This window comes from Anolis sagrei, chromosome 2 (genome assembly GCF_037176765.1).
Source record: "Anolis sagrei isolate rAnoSag1 chromosome 2, rAnoSag1.mat, whole genome shotgun sequence".
In the NCBI taxonomy this organism is placed as follows: Eukaryota; Metazoa; Chordata; class Lepidosauria; order Squamata; family Dactyloidae; genus Anolis; species Anolis sagrei.
The window spans coordinates 131080777-131106110 of record NC_090022.1 but is presented as its reverse complement, the minus strand read 5'-3'; the positions used below and the strand labels follow the sequence as shown (position 1 = coordinate 131106110).

Genomic DNA, 25334 nt, shown 5'->3' with positions numbered 1-25334 from the left:
GCACTCAAAATACTTCTCTTCTGGCCTAGCTAACATCCTGACCTGACACTTGTGCAGTTACCATTTGAGAGTTGAAAGGATCTTTTGCTTTTCTTGATCTCTGTATGGCATTTCAGGCTTCCTTCGAGGCTCCTCTATGCTGGGCTTCAAAAAGCAGCTTACTCTTTTCTTTCTGGCCACTAGAGGGGAATAGAGTGGCATTGCACATCTGTAGCTTGTCTTATTGGACTACTACTCCCACACCTAGTGTCTTTATTTTATTGAGTGCAAGGCACTCCTTTATCTCTGGAAAAGCCTTCAGAGCATCAGACTGAAAGAGAAAGTGAGGGCGGGAGGAGCTGGCAGAAGTGGCGCTGTGGCTTTTATGGTGTATTGAAGTCTTGCACCTACTCTCCCATGACCTGGCCTAGTGCTATAATCACCATATCACTCTGAAGCTATGGGGAACTCTGTAAGACAGTGTGTGCTGTGCATTGATGGCCAATGGAAGCCAACAGAACACTAAAGACAAACTAGTCCCTCACTATGCCTCTCTTTTCCATTCTAAGCTGGTGGGTTTGAGTGGGAAGACGACTTCTCACTCATGCCGGTGAAACCGTCTGTCATGTCATCATTGTCATCAGTGGCACCTGAGCCTGCCCTCTCCGGACTGCCCTCTACACTTCTACCCGCTCAGAAGCAGGTGCTGCCCATCCAGTTTTCACGTTTCACTGTCTCACCTGCCCCAGCATCTCGGTTTTCAATCACACACGTCACTGACTCAGACGTCGAATCTGTAGCAGGTAAGGTGCATTTGGAGTTCAGAGGATCAAGAAATATTCTGATTGTGGAAGATCAGAAACAAGAAGATTCTATCATTAACCCACTGTTCAGTTTTCTTGATCCATTTGGGAGTATTTTGGGGAACAGAACATGCCATGGATCCAGCTCTCCCACCAATCAGACCCCTTTGACCTGACTGCTGATAGAAAAAGGCAGCTAAGGCCCAGTAAAGTTAAAAATCCTATCATTAACCCACTATGCCTATCAAGTGTGCTGTATCTGAAAATTGTTTTCTTCATAAAATACTCTTTGTGATTCTGTGCAACATAAATGGTCAGCTGTGACCCTCCAAGATAACAGTATCCTTTATCCAAAATGCCTGGGGCCAGAAGTGTTCATGAAGATGAGATCCATCTAAACATGAAATTCATTTATATTTTATATGCACCTTATACACATAGCCTGAAGGTAATTTTATTCACATTATTTTCAATGATTTTGTGCATGAAATAAAGACTGGACATTTGCCCATTGGAAAGCAAGAGGGTTTTTTCATGTCAGGAGCGACTTGAGAAACTGCAAGTCACTTCTGGTGTGAGAGAATTGGCCATCTGCAAGGACATTGCTCAGGGGAGGCCCGTATGATTGATGTTTTTACCATCCTGTGGGAGGCTTCTCTCATGTCCCCACATGGGGAGCTGGAGCTAACAGAGGGAGCTCACCCTGTTCCCCAGATTCGAACTGCCGATTTTTTGGCCAGCAGTCCTGCTGGCGCAAGGGTTTAACCCATTGTGCCACTGGGGGGTCCCAGAAAGTAATACCCATGTGAATAATTTCAGATCTGGGGGTATTTTGGATTATGAATAAAGGATCTCCAACTTGTTTCTATATGTGACCATTCTTAATCCTGGGAAGGATTTATGGGAACTGGAAGACAAAACACTTGAAGAAAAGGCTGTAGGCTATACAGTGCCACCTGCTAACTCTGTCTCCTCCCTTTTCTAGGCAGCAGTGAAAATGGTGACAGAGAGTGAGTGCAGCCACCTATCTCCTTTTGGACTTCTCATCTTGCCCCTGCCCCCTGCTCTGCCCAGCATTGGTTTCTGCACTGGGGCAAAGGAGTCGGGACAGCGGCCCAGAACCTGGATGAAGTAGAAGAACTCTGTGGGTCTCCCGCTCTTATTTTTTTAAGAGGCAGATTTTATTGGATGGACCTTGACTACTTTGAGGCTGGAGCTGCCCTGCCTTGCAGTGGTAAAGATGGTTTGTGATGAGCGTGTGGATGTGAGAGTGTGTGCGTGCGTGTATGTATGTACAGGTAGGCGTATAATACCCATATAGCATTTAAAGGGTAGATCTTTGACCTCGCTAATACTGCTGGCCCACCACCTGAGCTATTTTTGGCACCCCTTGTCTCTGTAACTCATGACTCTTGATGTTTTGATTCACATTAGCTTCCCACATTGAGGCATTGCCTTGGGACATACCACCTCTTGCCTATTGTGTAAACTTGCCATGTCTTTTTTTCCAAACCCAGGGTGAGATTGAGATATCAGAGATTCATCCTTGTATCTTGGCCATGTAGGTAGTTTGCAGTCAAGCAGGAGAGAGAACAGTAGGCAATAAGCCAGGAGCACTCTGGTGTCCTGGTCAGTGTTAGGTATTGTTTTAACTGGAGGGGTGAGGGCGAGGGAATGGACACTGTAGCCATTTGCCTCTTTTTGTTGCCCACCCCCTCTGTATAAACATTTGTCACCTGCCCCATGCCATTTGCCCAATTGTAACACAGTTGGGGCACTTGCCCTTTGGGGGTTTTCCATTCATTTTGTAAGCCTTGCTTAGAGACTGTTCTCCCCGTTTTATTTACTCAGCTGCAGTAAATGCCACCACCTCCACATTTTGGCCAAAATCATTCTGAGCAGCACAGCAGCTGTGCCTTAATGGTCCCCTCCCCAGCATGCCCCCTTTTACCAACCCCAGCCTCAAGAAACTTGCCTTTTTGTGGAGGTGGCATGGATAGGAAGGAAAAGGGGAATGTAAAGAAATAGCAGGTCAGCTTGCATTAATGGCTCATTGGCTGGGATGAACTGTGTGGAGCTGGGATCCTCTTGTCTACCCCTACCCGCACAATTACTCCCATCCCAACCCTCTCCCTAGTATTATTTAGGCGGCACCCTTCCTGGCGAGTCAAAGAGTGTGCCCCTGGCAGGCGGCAGGATGTCCGTCAGCCAAGCCTCGTGCTGTGGGGAGAGACTACTGTTTCCCTTTGTAACTCCTATATAGTATTTCCCATGCAGGAGGAGCCTCCTGAGAAGATGTGTAGCAGAAGCAGGTCAAACTGCCACTGGGACTATTTTTGTATAAAAATTTACCCACCGCTATATCACCTGCCCTAACAGAGTGGCGGATTTAAGTTGTTGTTGCCAAAGAGATGTAAAGAATTAACACTTTTATCTTGGCGTCTGGGGGGGGGGGGGGAGTGAAGAGAGTAAAAAGCAGATGGGGGAGAGCTTGATTGTTTTTGGGTTTTTTTAGTTCTTTAATTTTGATTAGTTTTAAGGCTTAGGATAATTGTGCAATTTGAATTAGGATAGAAAAGGAAAAGGCTGAGAGGAGAATTGCACTCGGGGGATGTAGCCTTTTGAACTGTAGACCATAACCTGCTGGCTTTCAAACTCAAGGAGCAAACTGAGAGAGAGGGCTGTGCCATTCTTCAACAGAACTGTCTCAGCGTGCAATTTTCTGTGTTACCTGTCTTTGTTATTGCCCTCTCACTTTGGTGGCTGCTTTTCCTCTCGCCTTCAGTTGATGGACACAAAGGGGCATAATGATGCACTTTAATATTTACATGCGCACACACACATCTACTTGCATGCCAGCCAGTCATCTCCATCAAATGGTGCTCTCAGTTTACAGTGGTAACGGTGGCATTAATATTTTCCTTCTTCTTGACTTTTCCTTCCTCCATCACAACCATCAATTTTAGTCAGCTCTTCAAAATTTGCTTAGTAAAAGGCTGTATTCCTAAAGACAATTGCCATGCCTCAGTGGAACTCACTCCTAAGTAAATACTTTTGGGAGTCATGCTGGTAGCTTCTGGTAGTTCTTAATTCTTCATATCTGCTGCACCAGGTAAGGTATCAAGAAATAGTAATGCTAAGGACTCTCTGACTTAAGTTTTGCCTTTTATTGGGACACCACTGTACATGTTTTTCCATCTGGTTCTTCTTGTTCAGCCTGGAGCATTGGGCCAGGATTCACTGAACAAGGCAAGGTTTCCTGGTTGATTTCTGGATTGAAGACGGGAGACTGAATAGGAAAATGGCAGCATTTGTAGTCTTCTTGCTAGTGTAGAAAAGGGAAGGAAGAGGGGTCCTTAAGACACATTGTAACCTCTCTTTCCAGTGCTCAGCTGTGCAAGGAGATTGTGGCTTCTGTAATGACTATTCAGTAAGAGAAACAAGGACCTATTTTACAGTCATTTAAGGGCATCACACATGTGAATGAGCACTTCTGGAAACAACATTCACAGAGTGCCCTCCACTCTCCAGTGGAACAGGAATTTGAAAATAGCCAGGAAACAATTACAATTTTTTTTCAGGATTGTAATGTCCCCAAAATTAGTGGTCTAACAGGGACAAACTTTTAAGGGGCAGCTGTGTCGTTTCTCTTTGTTTCTATGCTTTGTGGATATAATTAGATATGTGTTGTATCCAAGTTGCCCTGACCTCATCTTGTGCGAATTTATAGTTGCCAACATAGATGCCAGTCAGTGCAGAGCTGGGATCAATTAAAAACTATAGGGAGAAGAATAGTCACACAGTGTCCTTCCATCTGTTTCTGGTTTAGGAAACATCTAGAGATGCAGCAACTATAAGTAGGCAACCTGGAGAGGCTCTTTCTGGGAGCTTCAACTGATCTGATTTGCTGAATTGCATTCTGTTCCACCCCCAGCATCTTTGTCAACATATTGTTGCCTAGGAGCAAGTTTTAGTACCTGCTGCATTCTTGCAGCCAAAACCAAGTCAGAGACTTTGGCTGTTGAAAGAGGGAAGTGATGCTTTAGCCTGAAACACTTTTAGCAATAGGCTTTACCATAGTTGGGGGACCATCTGGGACAGCTGGAACACTGCTCCCTTCCTTGCAGCACTGCTGCTCTGAGCACATCTTTGCTCAAGGGCAGTTTCTACAGGCTGAAGAAAAGCTAAATCCATGTTTGTTCTAGAATGGACACCCCCATTCATTTTTGGTTGGGCATATTGCTGCTCTTCCATTTCTCTATGTCTTTGTTCTGTGCTTAAAAGGTGTCACAATATCAGATTTTTTTGGAAGGCACAGAACAGCAGTGCATCATTATAGGTCTGCTTAGTGCGGCTCCCTACCCCCCTTTTCAGGAGATAGAAGATGGGGGGGGGGGGGGGGAGAGAAAAATACATTTGTGTGATGTTGAAGGCAGTTGGAATCCTGTTACACATCTGACCTCATCTCAACTTTAATACTAATTTGCTGCATATGTCATTTTAAACATTTTCAAAAGTTTTTTAAACTTTGCATTAAATGACTTTTTATCTACATTCATTTATTAAAAAATGAACCATAACAATTTCAGGAAAACAACATTTTCATTCCATTTTCAAATGTCCCCTATCCTCTATCTAGTGTGGATGAGACAAAGGGTAAAATGTGTAGGCACATAAAAGCATGCCCCATCCAAAATAGGGAAATTCTTTTGTGTGGCCTGCAGCAGAAAAGTTGTACAAAAAATCACCAGTGACTGAGTTATGCTAAAAGCTTATGGTCTGGAAGTACCTTACAGTACAATCTACTCTAAAGAAGCCCCACTTGCTTATCAGATTCATACAGGTTTGTACTAAGACTGCATCCCTATGCACTGTTAGCTGGAAGAAAATATCCTTGAATGTAGTGGGGCTCCTTAGTAGACATACATACCAGAGAGTCAATATTAACTATTAATGTTATTATATTATAATTTCAAAACTATTAAGTTTAAAAATTTTCAAAAGTAATTAATTAGAATTGTTGCTTCAAAGCACCACCTGTAATAGCTTGCTGCTACAACTGATTTTTTAAAGAAAGTAGTTTGTTTGAGTAGCACTAAAAGCCCATGTTCTAGAGACAGAAGTAAATAGTAGACACATCTAAATCCTCCAAGAGCACGAGCTCATATTGGAACCATGTTGTAGTCCTCTTTTGCGATTTAGTGAGGCTGTATCTTGTAATTAAAAGGTTAGCATCATGACAAAAAGAGTGAATTTACAGCCATTAATTTGTGGTGATAATGTAAGTTAATTATGCCATAGCTACTGCCAAAAAGAACTTAATTCAAATATAAATATCTATTTACATGTAAGATGCAGCAGCTTATTTCTTATGGTGAATTGCTGCAACTGTTGAACTGATTTTTATGGTTGGGTTTCTGAGCATTGGGCATATCCAGCATTTATTTGTAATTGAACAGGTTTGTCTGTGTTCTCTGTGGCTTTGGAAAGTCCTATTTTCATGCTACATAAGGCCACATGGAGGATTCTGCCTTACATCATTAGAGTGATATACCAATCATCTATCCATACTAGTGTGGTTATTAAAATTGCCCATACAAACCATCTATGAATACTTATTAAGGCTTTGTATGGACGGCTCCATTAAGCTTATGGAGGCTACCACACATCAAATATGGATAGGCTCCCAGCTGCAGAAGTAAGCTTCCTAGCATTTACTTTCATGTAAAAACAAAAATTGGCAGTGTCTGACAAATCCTCAAATGAGGGAGTGATTTGTAATATTTCTGGTAAGACTTCTAAGTGTTTGAAAATAGAGGATTCCAGTGCCCTTTCCCATCACTATTAATGACTACTAGAAGCAGAATTCGAGACAGCTGGAAAAAATCTCAGGCAGTCCTGAATATTTCTAACACTTTAAGGAAGAAAAAGAAAGGCAGCATTTCTGATTCTTCAGAATGTATTGTGTTGTGCAGCTTATGGTTTCTTTGATTTGTTGTGTCATTGTGGTACTCAGCCTATTGTTCCTAGCTTCAGTTCTCACATGTGGGAAGTCAGGCACAGCTGAGCAAAGCTTTTACTACAGAAGCTCCATTTTACTCCAAAGAGCTATGATGATGTTAGTCCTCATGGCTGACTCACATTCTTTTGTTCTCACCAAACAACACTGGTCCTTTCAGACCTAGTGAATGATAGCAGTTGTAGAAATGGATGGGTGGACTGTGAGTGTATTTTCCGTAGTTCTATCATGGAGGAAGGCCAGGTGAAGGAATAAGGTGGAAAGAATAGGGTGCAGTGGTCAGACGTGTCTCTGTCAGGCCTTTCACTGTAATTGGCAGCAACAGAATAGGCCTTGCAAAATAAATTTATTGCTTTAATGGTGTGATCTGCCAGAGACACAGAAGCTAGCTTTTTCTTGGAACAGGATAAAAATGTCTGTTTGATGACTACAGTACTTGCACTGCTTGGTGAGCCAGAAGGTCAAGCTGGGAATGCCTTTACCAAAGTTGGCTGCAAAGCTATGGAGCCTGCTGGATGTGGTATTAGCCTTCCTGTGTGTAAAGAACATGCCTCTGACCAATTTTTTGATCCAAGAGCCCTTTCCAGACTGGTGCACTTAAGTCCTAATGGTACAGGCAGAGGAGGTTGCAAAAGCCTTTCACTTTGGAAAAAAACTACAAAGCATCTGTGCAGAAAAAAGTGGGTGGAAATCAAACATCACTGCCTATAAAGAGCTTGTGTATATTTACCTCTGAGAGCAAGTTATCCTAGACCCAATATCCATAGCAAAAGAATAGCCATTGGCAAAAAGAGAAAAATGCATTTCCAAATAGATACATTCATCTGCCTGCATGTCTTCTGGTGAAATGAGCAGATGACGTGCCAACAAGCACATTCATTCTTCCTTATTCCACCACTGGGAGGCATTTGGGCAGAGAATCAGCTGCCGCAGCCAGGGATAAAATCATTACAACTCCAGGCACACTCTATGTATCTGTTTGAAGCAAGGTTTCAGGAAGCTCCACCAAAGAAAATTGGGCTTTGCACTGCAGAATAGCCCATACAGTTTTCTGACCTTGATGAGGCAAACACAACAGGTTGTGTCCATTGGTCAAGCTGTCCACCATGTCTCTATGCCATGGAAAACCATTGGAAAAAAGATGGGTGCAGTTGGGTACTTCTGTGTTTATTTTTGCAGGAGTGATGGCACTGCCATAGGTACATGTGTAGTGTGGGGAGTGCTTTTCCATTCCAAGTTTTAAGAGATGCCATTGGATACATTCCCATCACTCCACCTGAGATGGCACAGCAGTAAGATGAGGAGCTTCAGAGAGGGAAAGGTGCAGTGAGTTCCACAGAGAGCAGCTCCAGGGACTGGTCATTACTAAGCATCTTCATCATTGCTTGACACTCCATTGCATTCCTTTTGGCACTGGACCTAAACAGGAAGCTCCTAGAGGTACGTGGTCTATAGCATCAAAACGATTTCAGCCCCCAAGTGACTGCATGAGAACATGAGCTAGAGCTATGTTTTGGTTTACGTTTTTCTTTATTTAAAAAAAAAGTGAGAAAGAGAAAGAGGCGCTATTTACAGTGTATATTTTATTGATACGGGTCATAATTGCTGTATTTTTTATCAGTGCTGATTTCCATACAGCTCCCAGCATGTGTGTCAAATACCATTGGTCCAATAACAACGACAACAACAACAAAAATAAAACATTTTTAAAATAAAAACAATAAATCTTTACCTGTGCTCATCTGATATCTACACTTGGAAGCCAGCATGATATATCAAAACTACAGGTTTGTATATGGTCTTAGAGCAGCGGGTGGAATGATGAATGGTGGATCATTCAACATTGCAATTTAGGCTTGGATGTAAGTTTAGAGGCTACTTTCTTGGCAAGGATTCTCATGCTTCAGAATTCAAGAGCAGTGAGTCTCACGAAGCCTCCCAGCTTGTGTTGGCCTGGAGGTCTCAGCAGCCTAGGCATGAATAGTGAAGAGTGCATCCACAATTCCTGCCCACAACAGACAGCAGAGCCAAATAAGGAAGCAAAAGGATGGAAGCATGAAAAGCTGCATCTCCTGGAATTAAGAGGTAACTGAATAAGATTGTCCCTTCCAACTCTGGGGATCTATACTGGTGTTATGGATGGTGTGGAATGAATTAAAAACAGACATTTTTCAGAGCTGCATCTGATGCCAGGTGTCCTAAATTTGTTCTTGGGAGAGGGTTCTGGCCATAGAACACAGTGCCAAGTATTCACTGGTGTACTGACTGAATGCTGTTTAACAGAAAAGGATGACCCATGGGAAAATGAGGTCGTGGCTTTTTTATTTTAAAAAACTCTTGTCTGGGGCAGGCATCCCATTAGGCAGAATGCAAAAGGTGTTTGGTTATGTCATTAGGAATACCCCAAAGCCATACGTGTCTGGTTTTGAGGGGGTCCAACACTGAGGTCTTGTGAATGGGGTAACCTGGGGAGATAATTTATCAGAGAGTGGGGGAAAGTGGCCATGGTGTTAGCACTGCTAAACAGCCTGATCAGATGTGGAGCTCCTGTGGGCACATGATGTAGTATACCAGTTATTTCATATTTTCAGTTATTTTGCAGCTCCAGAGATCTAATAGTACCTAATGGGGCTGGAACTGTTAATATGACTGGGGGCCACTATTGGGTCTGAGTTAGAACGTTATTCTGATCTTGGGCCAGGTTTGGTTTAGGGACTCTCGAAGTCTGGCAGCTCAGGAGTAACTTGGCTACCATAACTTGTCACCAAACCTATGCTTCGTAATCTGATTTTTACTAAGAATCAGCTGCCGTGCATTGCACAGCCCTGCATCCTCATAGGTCTCAACTGGAATAGACCTATGAAACCAATGGAAGTTGGGTAAGTATTAAGCAACTCTGGCTGGAATTGTTTAATTGATATTTTCCTTTGCTATTCTCTTCTTCATAACGCTCGCCCCACAATTTACTGTACAACTGTTGAATCTCATCTTCCACATATTTCTTCTGTGCCTCACGGCGATCAGGCAGGATCAGAAAGCCATTTAGTGAGAAAATTAAAACACTGCTGAAACCTCCCAAAATCTGCTGGTGTAATCTGGTTATGTGGAACCAGAGCTGACTACTTCTCCAATTCTTTCCACGTTGGAATGGGTATGAAGGATGAATTCAGATTTCAGTTAGACCAGGCATGGACAAACTTTGGCCCTCCAGGTATTTTGGACTTCAACTCCCACCATTCCTGGCCTCAGGCCCCTTCCTCCCCCCCCCCCCTCAACTGCTTAAGCAGCCGAGGGGGGGGGGGGAGGAAAGGGCCTGAGGCCAGGAATTGTGGGAGTTGAAGTCCAAAACACCTAGAGGGCCAAAATTTGTCAATGCCTGAGCTAGATAAGATAACAGAAGCTGATTAGCTAATCTAGTACAAATGTCAAGGGGTACTTTCCTAATTATGAAATTGGCATGAAATTGGGCTTATTCCCACCTAAACTTATATCCATGAGCAGAGGAGGTTAAGAACCTGCTCTTATTTACCAGGGCAGCAGATATCAGGGATTTAAATACAGATGCTACTTTGGGCCTTATCATATGACTTCTCAACCTGCTTCAACATAGATCTTACTTCCTATTGACCCTTGACCAGATCACTATAGTCTTATGGGAAGTAGAGTCCAACTATCCTGTCATGAAGTCCCATTGTCTGCTTTTGAAGTGAGAGGAACAGAGGACTGTAAAATATTGGTATCCTGGAAATTTTATTAATAAAAAGATAATGTAAAGGCAGCATACAAACAAAGAGAAAACCATTTACTCTTAATGCAGCAACATAAGGGGGGGGGGGAGAGAAAACTCAAGCAGAAACTAGGTAGTATTGCCTAAACAGAAATTTGGAAAATGTGTTGTCAAAGGCTTTCATGGCCAGAATCACTGGGTTGCTGTGAGTTTTCCGGGCTGTATGGCTATGTTCCAGAAACGTCAGGAGAGAATGCTTCTGGAACATGGCCATACAGCCCGGAAAACTCACAGCAACCCAACTTGGAAAATGTTTCTGAGTCTGAGCATCTCAAATCCTTGAAGAGAAAAACATTTTCCAAGGAATTTCAACCCTTCTTATAAGAATGGTTACCACTCCCAGTACTTACATCCAAGACAGTGTACAGACAAATTACACAGTAACATTTTTCCATCTTGTAGGATTGACCACGTGGACAATATAAGTGGGAGAAACCCATTTGCATCATTGCAGGGAGTGGCTGTGATGTAGCTAGGGTAAGAATCGGAAGAGACCCCGAAGGCCATCCATCCAACCCCATAATGCCATGCAGGAACACACAGTCAAAACATTCTTGACAGAAGATCATTCGGACAATGCATTGTTCCCTTCAAAATAAGAATTATTTCCCCCAATAAAAATTCCCAGTCAATTAAAAACATTTACAATAAAATTTAAAGTTAACTCATAAAACATTTTAAATAATTTTAACAAGCAATTAAATCTTCAAAAATAAAACATCCTTAAGCAAGGAAAATTTAATTGGGTGAGTGACAGAATTCGTATTTTGAGGACAATGCCCTTATCTCACTTCCCTTAACTACAGGAGAATTGAGGATGTAATTATTTTTTTAAATAAATATGAACTCATTTTCATAGCAAGTTCATACAATCTTCCTATTTACTACTGCTGATCCCCACCCCATCCCTTACATTAGACCCTCCAGGTGTTTTGGATTTCAACTACCACAGTTCCTAACAGCTTCAGGCCCTTCCTTTTCCCCCTCAGCTGCTCATGGGGAAAAGGAAAAGGCCTGAGGCTGTTAGGAATTGTGGGAGTTGAAGTCCAAAACACCTGGTGAACCAAAGATTGCCCAATCTGGCATTAGAGTATTGCAAGATAGGTTCAGATCCCATCCCATAAATCTTACACTGGACAAAAGAATTGGGTAGTGGAAAAGAAACTCTCAGTTGTGAGGCTCTTTTTAATAGGATTTAAAACTTGTTCTAGAAGAGTTCACTTGAAGATTATCCCAGCCCTGGAACTGACACATGGTGGTGGTGAGTTTTGCTTAGTTTACCTTTTAATTATATGTGCGCTGCATTATCCAGGACTCAAATGCCCTTCATCCACAGGGAAACCGCTTTCAGCTAGACTGGAGTTCTGCAAACATTATGAAGTGGGGGAGGTTCTACCACTGATACTGGGCCAAACTAGGCAACAGCTTGCCTATCTTCTACTTTCGATTCTCATGTACCACAGAACAAGTGAAGTGGGATACACACAGGGTAGAGATTTGCCTAACAGCATTTAGACTATTTTTGTTGCTTACTCTGGCTAGCACTTGGGATCAAAGGTGAAACTGTAGATCAAAAAACAAATCAAAGCCCCAAGTGATAGAAAGTTTACTATTAGCAGCCCAACCCCTCAAAACTCCATCTTGGGAGTTAACAAATTCTGGGAACAATGTACTGATTTCACTTTGTGTTAATGTCTGTGCCGTGCAGCACTCAGTATTCTGCATTGCAGCTGAAGGGACCTTGATCCCCAACTAGGTGGCGTATATAATGGCATATATACAAAAGCTTTTTATGGATATAAATATCTATGGATATGTCAATATCTACATTGTCAAGCAAGTGCAAGGAGAACTTAAAAACTGAAAAGAGGACTGCAGCATTGCTTTGATCGCAGCACTGATCTACAGCTCCTAGCTCATGTCAGGCTGCTTGAAGCAGCTTGCTTCTACAGCATGGAATGAAAACCTACTGTAGGCAGGGTAGGCAGGCAGGAATAACCTCACAAAAGGAAATCTGAGAGGTGGGAATGGGTCCAGCTTTGTAATTATTATCATAATAATTAGCAAGATGTTAGCAGTGGGACAGAGCAGCAGCTGGTGATTTATGAGAACAGCAAAAAAAAAATCCTGCTTACAAAACTACAAACATCTTAATAGGACCAAACATGTTTACATGATGACTATGATTTAAAAGTATGAGATGATGATCTCGCCACATTAGATCTGTCTCAACTTCATTCTTCTCCTTGATGACATATGTGCAGAGATCTGGGTTATTTATGAAAACATTTAAAAGGCAGCTTTGGGTACAGAGGGCTACCCAGTTAAACCCATACCCAGGAGAAGTGGATCATTGTAATCCAAGATTTACATGATCTGAAGAGGAATACAATCTTAACTCGTAAGTTATTAAAGTTGAAAGAGGCTTCAGTCCATATAATGTGCTGCCTTGGATCCAGCTGAACAGTGTTATGCATTCCATAGGAGACCCAAAACTGCTGAAAATCACCACTGTGTAGCACCAAAGCTCTTCTCAACAAACATCAAGTCCACAGGTTCAGTTTGTTGAAATCCTCTATGCTGCCAGAGGATAGCCAAGATACATTTTAACTGATGTATTGCAGAATAGGAAGATCTACTTTTGGTACAGTAGCTTTCCTGGTTCATCACTACCCTTGAAAGAGTTTGAAACACTGTCTATAAGTAATGGAGGTGGGAAACAAGACTGGTTCATAGTTCAATCTAGCTCTCCATTCAAAGCAGAAACTATTATGTAATCTTCAAGGTACTTGTTCCTGCAAGATAAAGTCTCTGTTCCTAAAGAGGGAAACACCTGCTTTTCAAGCAGAAGGTTGACATTCAATTCAATCTAACTATAAAAATAAGAATTGTGGGAAGGACAAGTATATTTTACAAGGATGTCATAGAAATACAACACAGGTGAAGCAGAAATAGAAAGTGTGAGGTATCTGCAGTCACCCAACTTCCCAGGGATCAGCTGATGAGAGGAGCAGAACGGTCATTTGTCACTGTTGGTTTGAGTTGGACGTTGGCAAAAGGATTCCTGTGGAAAGAAAACAAAGCTTGGCATGAGTGGGAAGGGTTTTAGGAATGGATTGGCCTGTACTGACAGAGATAATGAAAGAATGAGCTATGCAAGGACAACAAACAAACCTTTGTGATTCTCACAAAAAAACAAAAAAACAAACACAGTTCCCCTTGAAAACAAGGCAATTTCGATTTGCATAAAACATTTTAAACAATGGCTTACTTGGGAGATGCCTTAATCCTGAATGTCTGTGTCTTTACTACTCAATATTAACTGAATGCAATGCTATTACAAACAAGGACAGATGAAGAGACACTGATTCGCCTTATGCATTAACATTAATATGTTAACATTTGTATAGTGAAATCATCTCAGGTTTAGCCAGGGAAATATCAGAAACAATTGGAGCACATATCACATACACAGTTGCCATGGGGATGCCATCAAAATGGCCCTTCCTCTCATAGAAACAAGCTAAAAAGAAGCCTCCTCTTGAGAGATGCTACTTTTTGTTGTTTCCTTGCATTTTGGTGTTGACTCCGGATTCCCCTCCTTACTCCCACCTGTCTTTGGGCTAAAATATTTTTCTACTACAACCATAACCTGCAAAAGCACAATTTACCACAGGAACAGGGATCACCACATACCTTGTACATTTTTGAGGGTGCACACGTCCTATTACCTCTCCTCAGAAAATTTACATGATATGTTTGGGTGTGTGCGATATTTAGATACAAACAAATACTTTTGATACCACTCCATGGCAGTCTTAGCAAGCTCCAAAAATGCAAGAGTACAAAAAATGAAGTGAACAAAGATAGCCAAGAAACGTAATATGCGTACCTTCAAGATGTATTCTTCCATTAAAACTTGCAGTAATTAAAATATATAAATTACTTTTAATCTTCTTTTAAGACCAATTCCTTTTCAGTAAATTGAAGTGCTTTAATATTTCAGGGTAATCAGCATAACTAAGTTCTTCCACAAATACATTCTAATCTTCAGACACGAGTCCCCATACTTATGAGGCCAAAATAGCCCCATCAGTGCAGAAAAAGGGAGCTATCGGCAAGCTCAGTAAAGCCCTGATATTATGGAAATGCTGACAGGATGGGGAGTAGAATGAAGTATCATGGAAGAAGGAAAGGTCGCCTGTCTGAATAGGAACACTGGCTGAAGCTAGCACTCAGTGCTACATTCAAATGGGCAATGGGAACATCTTATTCTCAACATGTTACCACTGAGGGAACTGGCTGCCTCTATGGTAATGAGCCCAGTTTCAAATTTCATTTTTTGCCTTCAAAGCCTTAAACATCTTTCTCCATGACAACAGAGATATTTTCTGATTCCAGTTTAAGCTTGGAGGAGAAACTTTCATGTTACAGAACCTGTTCTCTAGGATCTGCTGTATACAGACAGATATAGCCTTTGTTTTTTGTAGCTAACCCCTTTCAACAAGTTTTCCGAGAACAGTTGTTTTGTTTGTATATTCAGGAAAAAAATAACACAAACAATTCATACCTGTTGGTGAATAAATGTATGTTTTGTTGCAGGTTCTACAAGTTCCCTAAATTCAAGCTTTCGATAAATTCAAACACATCTTCTAGAGGGAAAACAAATTTAAAATGCCTCTTCTACCAATTTTATGTCACTCCAATTGAGCAGGTTTAGCTTATTGATTGAGGTGAATAAAAAGAAAACTGCAGGGAAGAATGGTATCTGAGGCAGGGCTGTTTTCTCCAGCTAGCGGAAAATCTCCCATGGCACTAAAATACAACTATAATCAGAATACATCTATTTATTCTGGTCACTCTCTGGAATGGGGAGATGACTAGGGCAATTGACACGATCGCTCCGGAACGTCCCCTCTCAAGTAGCCAAGCTAAACCAGCTCCCTGGTTCACCGAGGAGCTGGCAGCGATGAAGCGAAGGAAGAGGGAACTAGAAGTGTGTGGTGTTCGGATCCGAGTGAGCCAAATCGAACACGGTTTGTGTCCTTTTTAAGGGCATATGCCACGGCAATAAAAGCCGCAAAGAAGGCCTTCTTTGTGGCCACTATTGCGTCTGCAAAGAACCGTCCGGCTGAGCTGTTCCGAATTGTCAGAGGCCTTTTAAATCCCACCGCTCAAGGTGGGAACCCTGACGATTCGACTTCTCGCTGTGAAGCTTTTGCTCAGTTCTTTGCAGACAAAGTCGCTTTGATTCGTTCTGGTCTGGATACCATGTTAATGGCAGTCTCTGAGGATGTAACACGAGCACCTGCTTGTCCAGTTTTGATGGATTCATTTCAATTGGTGAAACCCGAGGATGTGGACAAGATACTTGGAGGAATGAGGCCAACCACATGCATCCTGGACCCCTGCCCATCCTGGCTTCTAAAGGAGGCCAGAGGGGGATTGGCTGAGTGGGTTAAGGTGGTGGTTAATGCTTCCCTTCGGGAAGGCAAGATTCCAGCGAGCTTAAAACAAGCTATAATAAAACTGCTGTTGAAGAAACCATCACTGGACCCCACTAAATTCGACAACTATCGGCCAGTTTCCAATCTCCCCTTCTTGGGCAAAGTCTTGGAATGTGTGGTGGCCTCACAATTCCAGGTATTCTTGGTAGACACGGATTATCTAGACCCGGCACAGTCTGGCTTTAGGCAGACAGCTTTGGTCGCCTTAGTGGATGATCTGCGCCGGGAGCTGGACAGGGGGAGTGTGTCCCTGTTGGTGCTGCTGGACCTCTCAGCGGCCTTCGATACCGTCGACCATGGTATTCTTCTGGGACGCCTTGTGGGAATGGGTCTTGGAGGTACTGTTCTGCAGTGGCTCCGGTCATTCCTAGAGGGTCGATCTCAGAAGGTGTTGTTGGGGGACACCTGTTCAACCCCACAACCATTGTCTTGTGCGGTTCCTCAGGGCTCAATATTGTCTCCCATGTTGTTTAACATCTACATGAAGCCACTGGGGGAGATCATCCGGAGTTTCGGGGTACGGTGTCATTTGTACGCAGATGATATCCAACTCTGTCACTCCTTTCCACCTGCTACTAAGGAGGCTGTCCAGGTCCTGAACCGGTGCTTGGCTGCTGTGACGGTCTGGATGAGGGTGAACTAATTGAAATTGAATCCAGACAAGACAGAGGTCCTCCTGGTCAGTCGCAAGGCCGAACAGGGCATAGGGTTACAGCCTGTGTTGGATGGGGCCGCACTCCCCGTGAAGACGCAGGTTCGCAGCTTGAGTGTGACCCTGGACTCATCGCTGAGCCTGGAACCCCAGGTTTCGGTGGTGACCAGGGGAGCATTTGCACAGCTAAAGCTTGTGCGCCAGCTGCGCCCGTACCTTGGGAAGTCTGACTTGGCCACGGTAGTCCATGCTCTGGTTACATCCCGTTTAGACTACTGCAACACTCTCTACATGGGGTTGCCTTTGAAGACAGCTCAGAAGCTCCAACTAGTCCAACGCTCAGCAGCCATGATTGTAACAGGAGCGGAGCGCAGGGAGCATACAACCCCCCTGTTGCGCCAACTCCACTGGCTACCGATCTGCTACCGGGCTGAATTCAAAGTGCTGGCGTTGGCCTTTAAAACTCTAAACGGTTCCGGCCCAAGCTACCTATCCGACCGCATCTCTGCCTATGAACCCACCAGGACTTTGAGATCTTCCGGGGAGACCCTGCTCTCGATCCCGCCTGCTTCTCAAGCTCGGCTGGCGGGGACGAGAGATAGGGCCTTCTCGGTGGTGGCTCCTCGGCTGTGGAACGCCCTTCCTACGGACATTAGACTATCACCATCTCTAATGGTATTCCGCAAAAAAGTGAAGACCTGGCTGTTTGAGCAGGCGTTTGAATAATTAGTGCAATGATTGGTTAATGAACACTGGAATGGAACAATGGATGACGAATCTGGAACATGTTTTTGATGACGAGACGACAGTGAATGGGTATTGTAGCAACTGTTTATTAACTGTGTAATGTGTTAGGTTGTTAACTGTTTCTATACTGTAGCACTGAATTTTTGCTGTTCGTATTTGTTGTGAACCGCTGTGAGTCGCCTTCGAGCTGAGAACAGCGGTATATAAGTAAGGCAAATAAATAAATAAATAAATAAATAAATATTTAATCCTTCTATGAAAGCCAGATTCATCTGACTGAAATAGCCATGTCATTCTGTCTAATGGTAGGGCCAGTCCTGGTCTTACGACTGCTGTATATGCTTATTTTCTAGGACCAAGCTCCTAGTTAAATCTGCAAAGCATAAGGTTTTTGCCTGCATATTTACACAATGGTCCAGGCACTAGGAAGGGATGGCTCAGGCTTCCAGCCAGCCCAATAGGAACTTTCCATGAGCCAAGCAGTGATCTTTTGTGTAGGTAGGTGAAACTACATATGGCAGCTGTTGTGTTGAAGAACTTGCATACTGCAGGTACTAGATACCTCCTTAAGCAATGCTGAAAAAAGGAGATCTGCCAATCCAATCTTTTGCTATGGTCACATCAAGCCCAAAGAACATTCTGGCCTAGGTATCCAAAACAATATGATACTTTCAGGTTAAGTTGTTTAATCTCCTCCCACTCCTCAATCTCCCACCATGCAGAAAGTCACATTTTTGATATTTACATTGTACCCACCTACATTAAGATCACTGCTTCCTACAGAACATCTTGCACTTTTTTCAGGGCAAGCTGTTACTCTCCAAACACTTGTCAATGCATACCTATTATAGGCCTAGTAGACTCCATCATGCTGCTCCATCATGGACAAATCTAAACTTGACTAGGTCAAGGTATATGTGAGGGAAGCATTTTCTAGTCAATAGCTGACTGCTACCTGCTCTTTCTTATTATATAGAGAGATCTGAAGTAGTTGTTACATCAGCTGCCTAGCTAAAGTCAACATAGATCAACTACAGAGTAATAGTGCCTCATGTTTGTCTACATTGAAAGAAAAACATATTTTAAATGCCTCTTCTGCCAAGTTTATGCAATTCCCAATTGAGAAGAACTAGCTTGTTGATTGCTGTGAATAAAAAGAAAACTGCAGTGAAAAGGGTAACTAAGGTCCAAATGATATTTAAGCCAGATTTAGGCCAGGGAGTTCAAAACTCACAACCATCATTCTGAAAAAGACAAAACACTAAGACATACCTCTAAAGTGTGGGGCAAGTTAGCCATAGTGATTCTGGGAAATGAAATCAAAAAAGTAACTTTTCTATGCATCTATTCTATGTACAAGATGATAACATAAATATCAGATGCTGCACAAATTCACCCATTCTCTTCCAGGTTCTGAAGATACCTGGGCACAAGGTGGCTATAGCCTACAGAAGATTGCACTGAACACTTTGCCATATAATCAATAGAAGTCATGGAACAGTAAATGACTGCTCTCTGCTTAAGAAAACTGTCTGCTTTCTCCCTCAGTTTTTATAGGAAAACTCGGTGTTCAACCATCAAGTCTTTCCTTCCCTACATGAAGGCAAGCAGCATTCTCTTCCACAAGATCTCACTTCTAGAAGAAGATGACAACACCTGGTATTCATTGGCTGCCATTTAAACTGGGTTGTTCCTCCTTAACTTCCAAGACCAGACAGGACCTGATGTATTTAGGATTTTATTTACACTATAGAGTGCCTTACAATTGGTGTTTTAGTGTCCACTGGGATTTGGTTCCAGGGCTCTCTGTGAATACCAAAATCCACAGATACAATAGCACAGAAAAAATGTGTCCCTTATATAAAATGGGAAATCAATATTTGCTTTTGGAAATGTAGACCAAAATTTAGAGAAAAGCTATGCATAGTTGAACCCATTGATACAGAATCTGTAGATAGAGAGAACTGACTGAGATACAAGCAGGATGGAATCAAGAAAAGGAACAGATGCAGTTGGCGCACTAGTCTGAACTGTGAGGATGGTCTCCAGGACACCACCAAAACCTGAGTACAACTATGATGGAGCCAATTTTTAAAAAGGGAATCAATGCCAATACATGTTTTATTTTAGGGCAGCATGTATTTTATATTCTGGTATTATAGCTAAAAACAAAAAACCCAGTAACTACTGTATTAAGTGGCTTGAACAGCTATTCCTACAAAGGAGTGAGGAAATGTAGGTTAACAGTATGGATACGGATATATTGGTATTGATGTGCAGGTGTAGACAGGCATCATCCCTCTTTTGGACACAAGCACCTCTTAGCAGCCAATCCTGGTTATTTAAAAGGTCTGCTCAGTTCTGAGCAGCAAGATTAATTATTCTATTTTTGAAGCACAGGCAATTAATATTCCCTACTTAATTAATTCAGAGTCTAAGATCATTTTTCTCCCAGGGGAATGCTAAAATAGATTATTGAAGCTGAAAAGAACTTAAAAGAGGGAAGTGTAGGGAGAGATAAAGTATTGAAAATTGTTCACACTGTGACTCATGATGGAATAGTTAACTATTTTTGCAACAGCAAATGGTGGGTAGGGTGGGGTAGATTGAAAACCTGACAGAAACTCAAGGAAATCATTGAGCTGCTTCTCAGCATCAATGTAAAGCTAGGGAAGGAGGGCTAAAACTATTTTATTGCTACTGTACTTGACCCCTAACCCTGCAATGCCTTGCATCATCGTCCTTATTTACATGGCCACTGAATCACAGACCCACATATTTACCACATGGGCTGGAATCCACAAGTGTAGAGTGTTGTAGAGATACCTTTTCAAGTACATACAAACCAAGAATTGGCAACTTGGAAGTCCCTGAACAGACTCAGAAGTGGTGTTGGGAGATCAAATGACAACCTGGCAAAATGGCTCCACCCTGTGCGATTGTGGAACAGAACAAACAACTCAGCATCGGTATGCTTGCCCACAATGCCCTGCCTCATGCACAGAGAAGAACTGTTTAAAGCTACAGACAATGCAATCGCCATTGCTCGTTTTTGGTCTAAAACTGTTTAGCTGCTTGTGCTCCCTTTATTTTATCAGTTTTATACTTATTATGCAATGATTTTGACACAAAATAATAATAAGCACATACACATACAACTATGCTGTCCCCATCTTTTTTTTATATAAAATGTATTTGCTGAACACTACAAATTCACGAAAGCTAAACCAGTTGGTAAAAGTAGAGTGGTCCATTAATGTAAGGTATTTTAACCACATATTTACTCTTGGGGAAAACAAACATTATTGAAAGAATGAGCAGCTGGGAAGAAAAATAACTTGCTTATTATATATGTCAGCTTGTTTCAAGGTACCGTTATGTTATGCCTACAAGGATATGGCAATTGATTCAAGTGCTGGCACATCAAATTCCATGTACTGTTCAGACACATGATTCCCACCACACCAAAGAAATTGTCCTAATACATCACACAGCAAGGAGCCTCTTAGGGCAGACATCCTCCATTTCTTTCATAAGTATAGACTTTGATTGGAGCTCCTTTTGGCTCCCAAACCAGAATCTTCATGCGTAACCTAAGAACCCAAACAGAACCCAAGTATTCACGATGCATTAAAGGAGAAAGATAGCCAGTGTCCTGCCACCCAGTGGATTTAACAAAATATTGCTATGTCCATGCAAAAGCTTCAGACCACCAACCTGAAACCAAAAGAATCCCCAGCTTCCCAGGTTTAATAGAGCCTGATAAATATCCAAACCAAAGAGACGATTAGCCAAAAAAAGGAGAAGGGGAAAGGACTGATGTTGAGACTGAGGGAGGGAGTATGCTGGGAGCGGTGCAGGTATAGGAGTGGACCACAGACACTGAAGCAGGGAGGTCTTCCCCAGAGGTCAGCAGAGGAAAAGCCATCCCATTTCCACCTGCCAGAGAATGGCAGTGAAATTCTAACAGTGGACTGAGTTGCAAGCAGGTGAGTCAAGCTCTGAACTGACCAATTTCCCGTGGAGAATGGAATCCACCAATAATAACGTGGCCACAGCAATGCTTTTCACATGATCAATGACACCCTCCATCTCCACAATCTGGTTCCAGATTCACCAGTATTTTAGAAATAGTCAGTCCAGAGCACTCTAAGGAGTGAGATATAGGGCAGAGGAAAAGGATTTGGCTAGTGGGGAAAATTAATAGTAAACTTACAACTATACACAGTCAGGGAAACATCTCAAAACCTGGCCACTTCAACATCCGTGCTGTAATGGAAAAACAGAGAGGCTGTTTATAGACTTGCATTTAGCAGGTAGGCATACTCCACAGGAAATTCAGAGACATAGCTGTGTTAATTTGGATCAGTCTGCAAAAGGATCTTGTAGCACCTTTCAGATTTGGGAGAAAGAGGTTGGTAGCATAAGCTTTTGTAGCCTAAGCCTACATATTGGATGAAATGGGCATAAGCCTACAAAAGCTTATGCTGCCAATTTCTTTCATTCAGTCTCTAAGATGTTCCAAGATGCTTTTGTCCACATGTAATTGTGATTGAGGGGATGAAAACAGTTACTTGAACTGGGCACATCACATTGGTTACCCTTGGCATTTAAAAAAATTGCCTCCAACAAGTGCCACTGATTATATAAGAAAGGAGATAAAATACAGGCAAAGGCTCTCCTTATTTCTAGACTGTCCATAGATTAAGAAGAAAAAGCCATCACATTCTTTGTAAACCAGAAAGTCATCATCTGAACACACCCCCTATTCTTCTTAAATAAAAGTGGGGAAATGTCTCCAAAGAAATGGCCACGCTTTGTGTCTATGTATCTTTATGTCCCGTCAACTTATGTTATGAATTTTGTAGGGATTCACAAATGTGGTTTTGCCAGACTCTTTCTCTATAGCACCTAGTATTCATTTACTCTTAAAAACTTTCAATTTCAAGAGCATATGGAAAAAAGAAGTCACATCAGTGGATGCCTGATGTGACTATCAGCACCTACCACCACATGAGGCACATAGCCTCTGTAAGCTGAGAAGTTCGCGTTGCATGATGTGTTCACTTTGATTACCCTGTAGATAATGTGTCAGCATTTGGAGGGAACAAAACCACATTGGCTGCAGCAACTGAATTGTAGACTGGGCTTAGTGTACTCTTACAAAACCTAAAATTCAATGCTATAATAGCATGCTAACCAGCCACTAACAAAGCCTGTTTGCTGGATTGTCATGTTGAGGTTGACACAAGGTGGGGAGATGATAAACTGATTCATCAGTTTTTAAGATACAGTTGCAGGGATGACTCACCAAGCAAAACTATGACAAATGAATGGAACAATTCGCTCTATTACCTTGATTAAAATACCTTTTAGCTTAAGTTGGCCTTCATAACAATTTCTTTAAAAGTACCCAACTTATTTTTTTGCCAGCTAACCAAAATGGATGGCCAGCAAACATTTTCTGACTTTTGAGACTTATTTCCTAAAAAGGTTGAGCAGTTTAGCTACTAATGATCTCTATGGGATTGCATGTGTTGCTCTCCTAGCCTGAGCATTTCATCTATGAATATATAACTTGCCCTATAGGATTGTTGGAAACATTTATGAAAAGCATAGAAGGAGTAATCTGTGCCTTCAAAAAAGCCTAACACAGAGCAGGGTCGGAAGCAGGATGAAAGTGGTTGTTGAATTAGGGTCCTTTTCTACATTACGGGCAGTCCACAGGTTACAAACAAGATAGGTTCTATAAAGTTGTTCTTAAGATGAATTTGTATGTCAGTCAGACCAGATACATTTTTTAAGTGCAACTCTACTCAAAACACTTTTTAAAAGTTTTGAATAGCATAAGGGAGGGTTCACATCCCTGTGGTGTTTGCTTTCCTGCCTGTGGCCTTGTTCGGTCTCACCCTAGAAGTAACTAGGAGTCGGATGTAAGTTGGAGGTTTATAACTTGGGGATTGTCTGTCCAAACAATTGGGAAATATTGGGTAACACACACCAATGAGTGCATAAAGTGTTTATTATAACAGAATACTAAATAAAATCACCCAAGCCCAACTCAATGGAGGAAATCAAACTTTTATTCAAACATATCAGTACAGGGCAGATTTGCTCCAGTGTTTTGTTTTCTGCTCATTTTTAAGAAAAACAAAACAAAACAACTCCCAACACACCCAGCACTTTTACAAGTTTTGCACAGGTTTTGTGTAATGTTTTGCTTTCTATGTTCATTATTTTACTACAAGATGTCCCAAATGTAAAAGTCTTTTGAGCAAAGTTATGACAACAATGTAAGAAGGTTGTTACATATGCTTCAATAGCTGTTATAGAAAACAATAAAATCTTTGCTATGTGTGGAGAGATAGAACTTTTATATATACATTTCATCAAGATAATATTGCCAGCAGACTCCCATACAAATCAAAAATTGTATTTTTTTTTAAAAAAATATCAGGGTCATAATGGGAATGCAGCTTCACATTGTAGATTTTCAACTGTAAATGAAAGTGTTAGTCTTCAGATGACAAAACTGCCCTGAATTTAGAGACTGAAAAATATGTATCAGCGGCCATTAATTCCAATCCTATCCATTTTCACCTCTGGAGTTAATTAAGACACATAAAGAAGATTGACAACATTTTAAGACATTAAGCACTTGAATTTTGCCCAAGTCATCCATTCCCAGCTGTAGTCCAGCCCCAGACACAAGCCGTCCTGCCACCCCTCCTCCTTCCACCAAAAATGAAAAGACCCCAAACAAAGCCCCTCCGTGATACAAAGAGAAAGTCTTTGGATTGATCTGGCAAGCTGCATAATTCAAAACGATGTCCATCCTTCCCAGCCTTCTACTCCAATAACCCAGGAGCACTAATAGTGAGGTAACCATGCCTTCCTAGAAAAATACATATATACACATCTATGTATATCTATGTATACATAAAATAAAACCCTTTTAAAATGGCTACTGGGTTAGTGCTCGGTTAAACTGGCAGGGTCAAGCAAACAGTCCAATCCTTCCTGAGAACATGCCATTGCTCACTGCTAAATCATCCCCCTAGCTTATCCACTGTCCTTAGAGCCTACTAATGGGGTGGCCTGGGGTCCCCTAGCATCTCTATGCACCTTTCCTTTCGACAACAGAAATGGGCAGCATGGTAACCTTCAAAGGAGGGGAGTGAAAGTAACAGTGTGCACACCATAGGCCATGCATATTTGTTTCTAGAATTTTTGATAAGGAAAAAAGTCTCTATTTAAAGGGATAGTGCAGTTCTTTTTTTAAAAAAAAATCATGTATGAAGTACAAAGAGAGTGAGAGCGCAAGAGAGCATGATGCAAGATCTCTATCTGGTTTGTTTTACATGTAAACTGCATCCAGGCGGTGGTCGTGATGGCTGCTGCTGTTGCTGCTGCTGCTGTTGTTGCTGTTGTTGTTGTTGTGAGGACTAGTAATCTTGGCTTTGATATTTTCTGCTCAAACAAGGACATCTACACATGTGGGGGGAATTTGCAGCATCATGGGTTCCTTAATGTTCACAAGAGTTCTCAATCCAAAGGCGAGAGATGACTTTCTCTTTAAAGATGAAAGGGAAGGCAAATTGTGCAGAAGGAGAAGAAAGAAAAGAAAAGAAACGGAAGGGGACAGGGAAGCAGAAAACTCTTCCACCAAGCAGCAGCCACCTTTCCTAGTCAAGGTTCCTTTGCTCACACTGTAGATACCAAAGTGCCGCTGCCGCTGTGAAAGAGAAAGAGAAAGCAGAGAATGCCGCCAAACCAAGCTTCACACAAGAGAGAGAGAAAGAGAGGAAAGAAAGGCATCTGACGGACCACAGCTAAGCAG

General features: G+C 42.1%; 2 protein-coding genes across 13 annotated transcripts in view; one reads left to right on the top strand and one right to left on the bottom strand.

Annotated features, from left to right (window-relative positions):
* AATK (apoptosis associated tyrosine kinase) overlaps positions 1-8532 on the top strand; it is a 90437-nt gene extending 81905 nt beyond the window's left edge. For all 3 annotated transcript variants that reach the window (XM_060764287.2, XM_060764286.2, XM_060764284.2), the window contains 2 exons: positions 549-782; positions 1768-8532. In XM_060764287.2, coding sequence (XP_060620270.2) covers positions 549-782; positions 1768-1796 — 263 coding nt within the window. In that variant the 3' untranslated portion in view covers positions 1797-8532. The remainder of the gene's footprint in view (positions 1-548; positions 783-1767) is intronic.
* A 2002-nt stretch (positions 8533-10534) lies between these two features.
* Positions 10535-25334, bottom strand: part of BAIAP2 (BAR/IMD domain containing adaptor protein 2) — a 137689-nt gene continuing 122889 nt past the window's right edge. For 4 of the 10 annotated variants that reach the window (XM_060764298.2, XM_060764292.2, XM_060764294.2 and 1 more), the window contains one exon: positions 10535-13652. In XM_060764298.2, coding sequence (XP_060620281.1) covers positions 13583-13652 — 70 coding nt within the window. In that variant the 3' untranslated portion in view covers positions 10535-13582. Of the gene's footprint in view, positions 13653-21710; positions 21764-23555; positions 25230-25334 lie in introns of those variants that run through there. The other 6 variants (XM_060764291.2, XM_060764289.2, XM_060764297.2 and 3 more) reach the window with 2 other exon arrangements.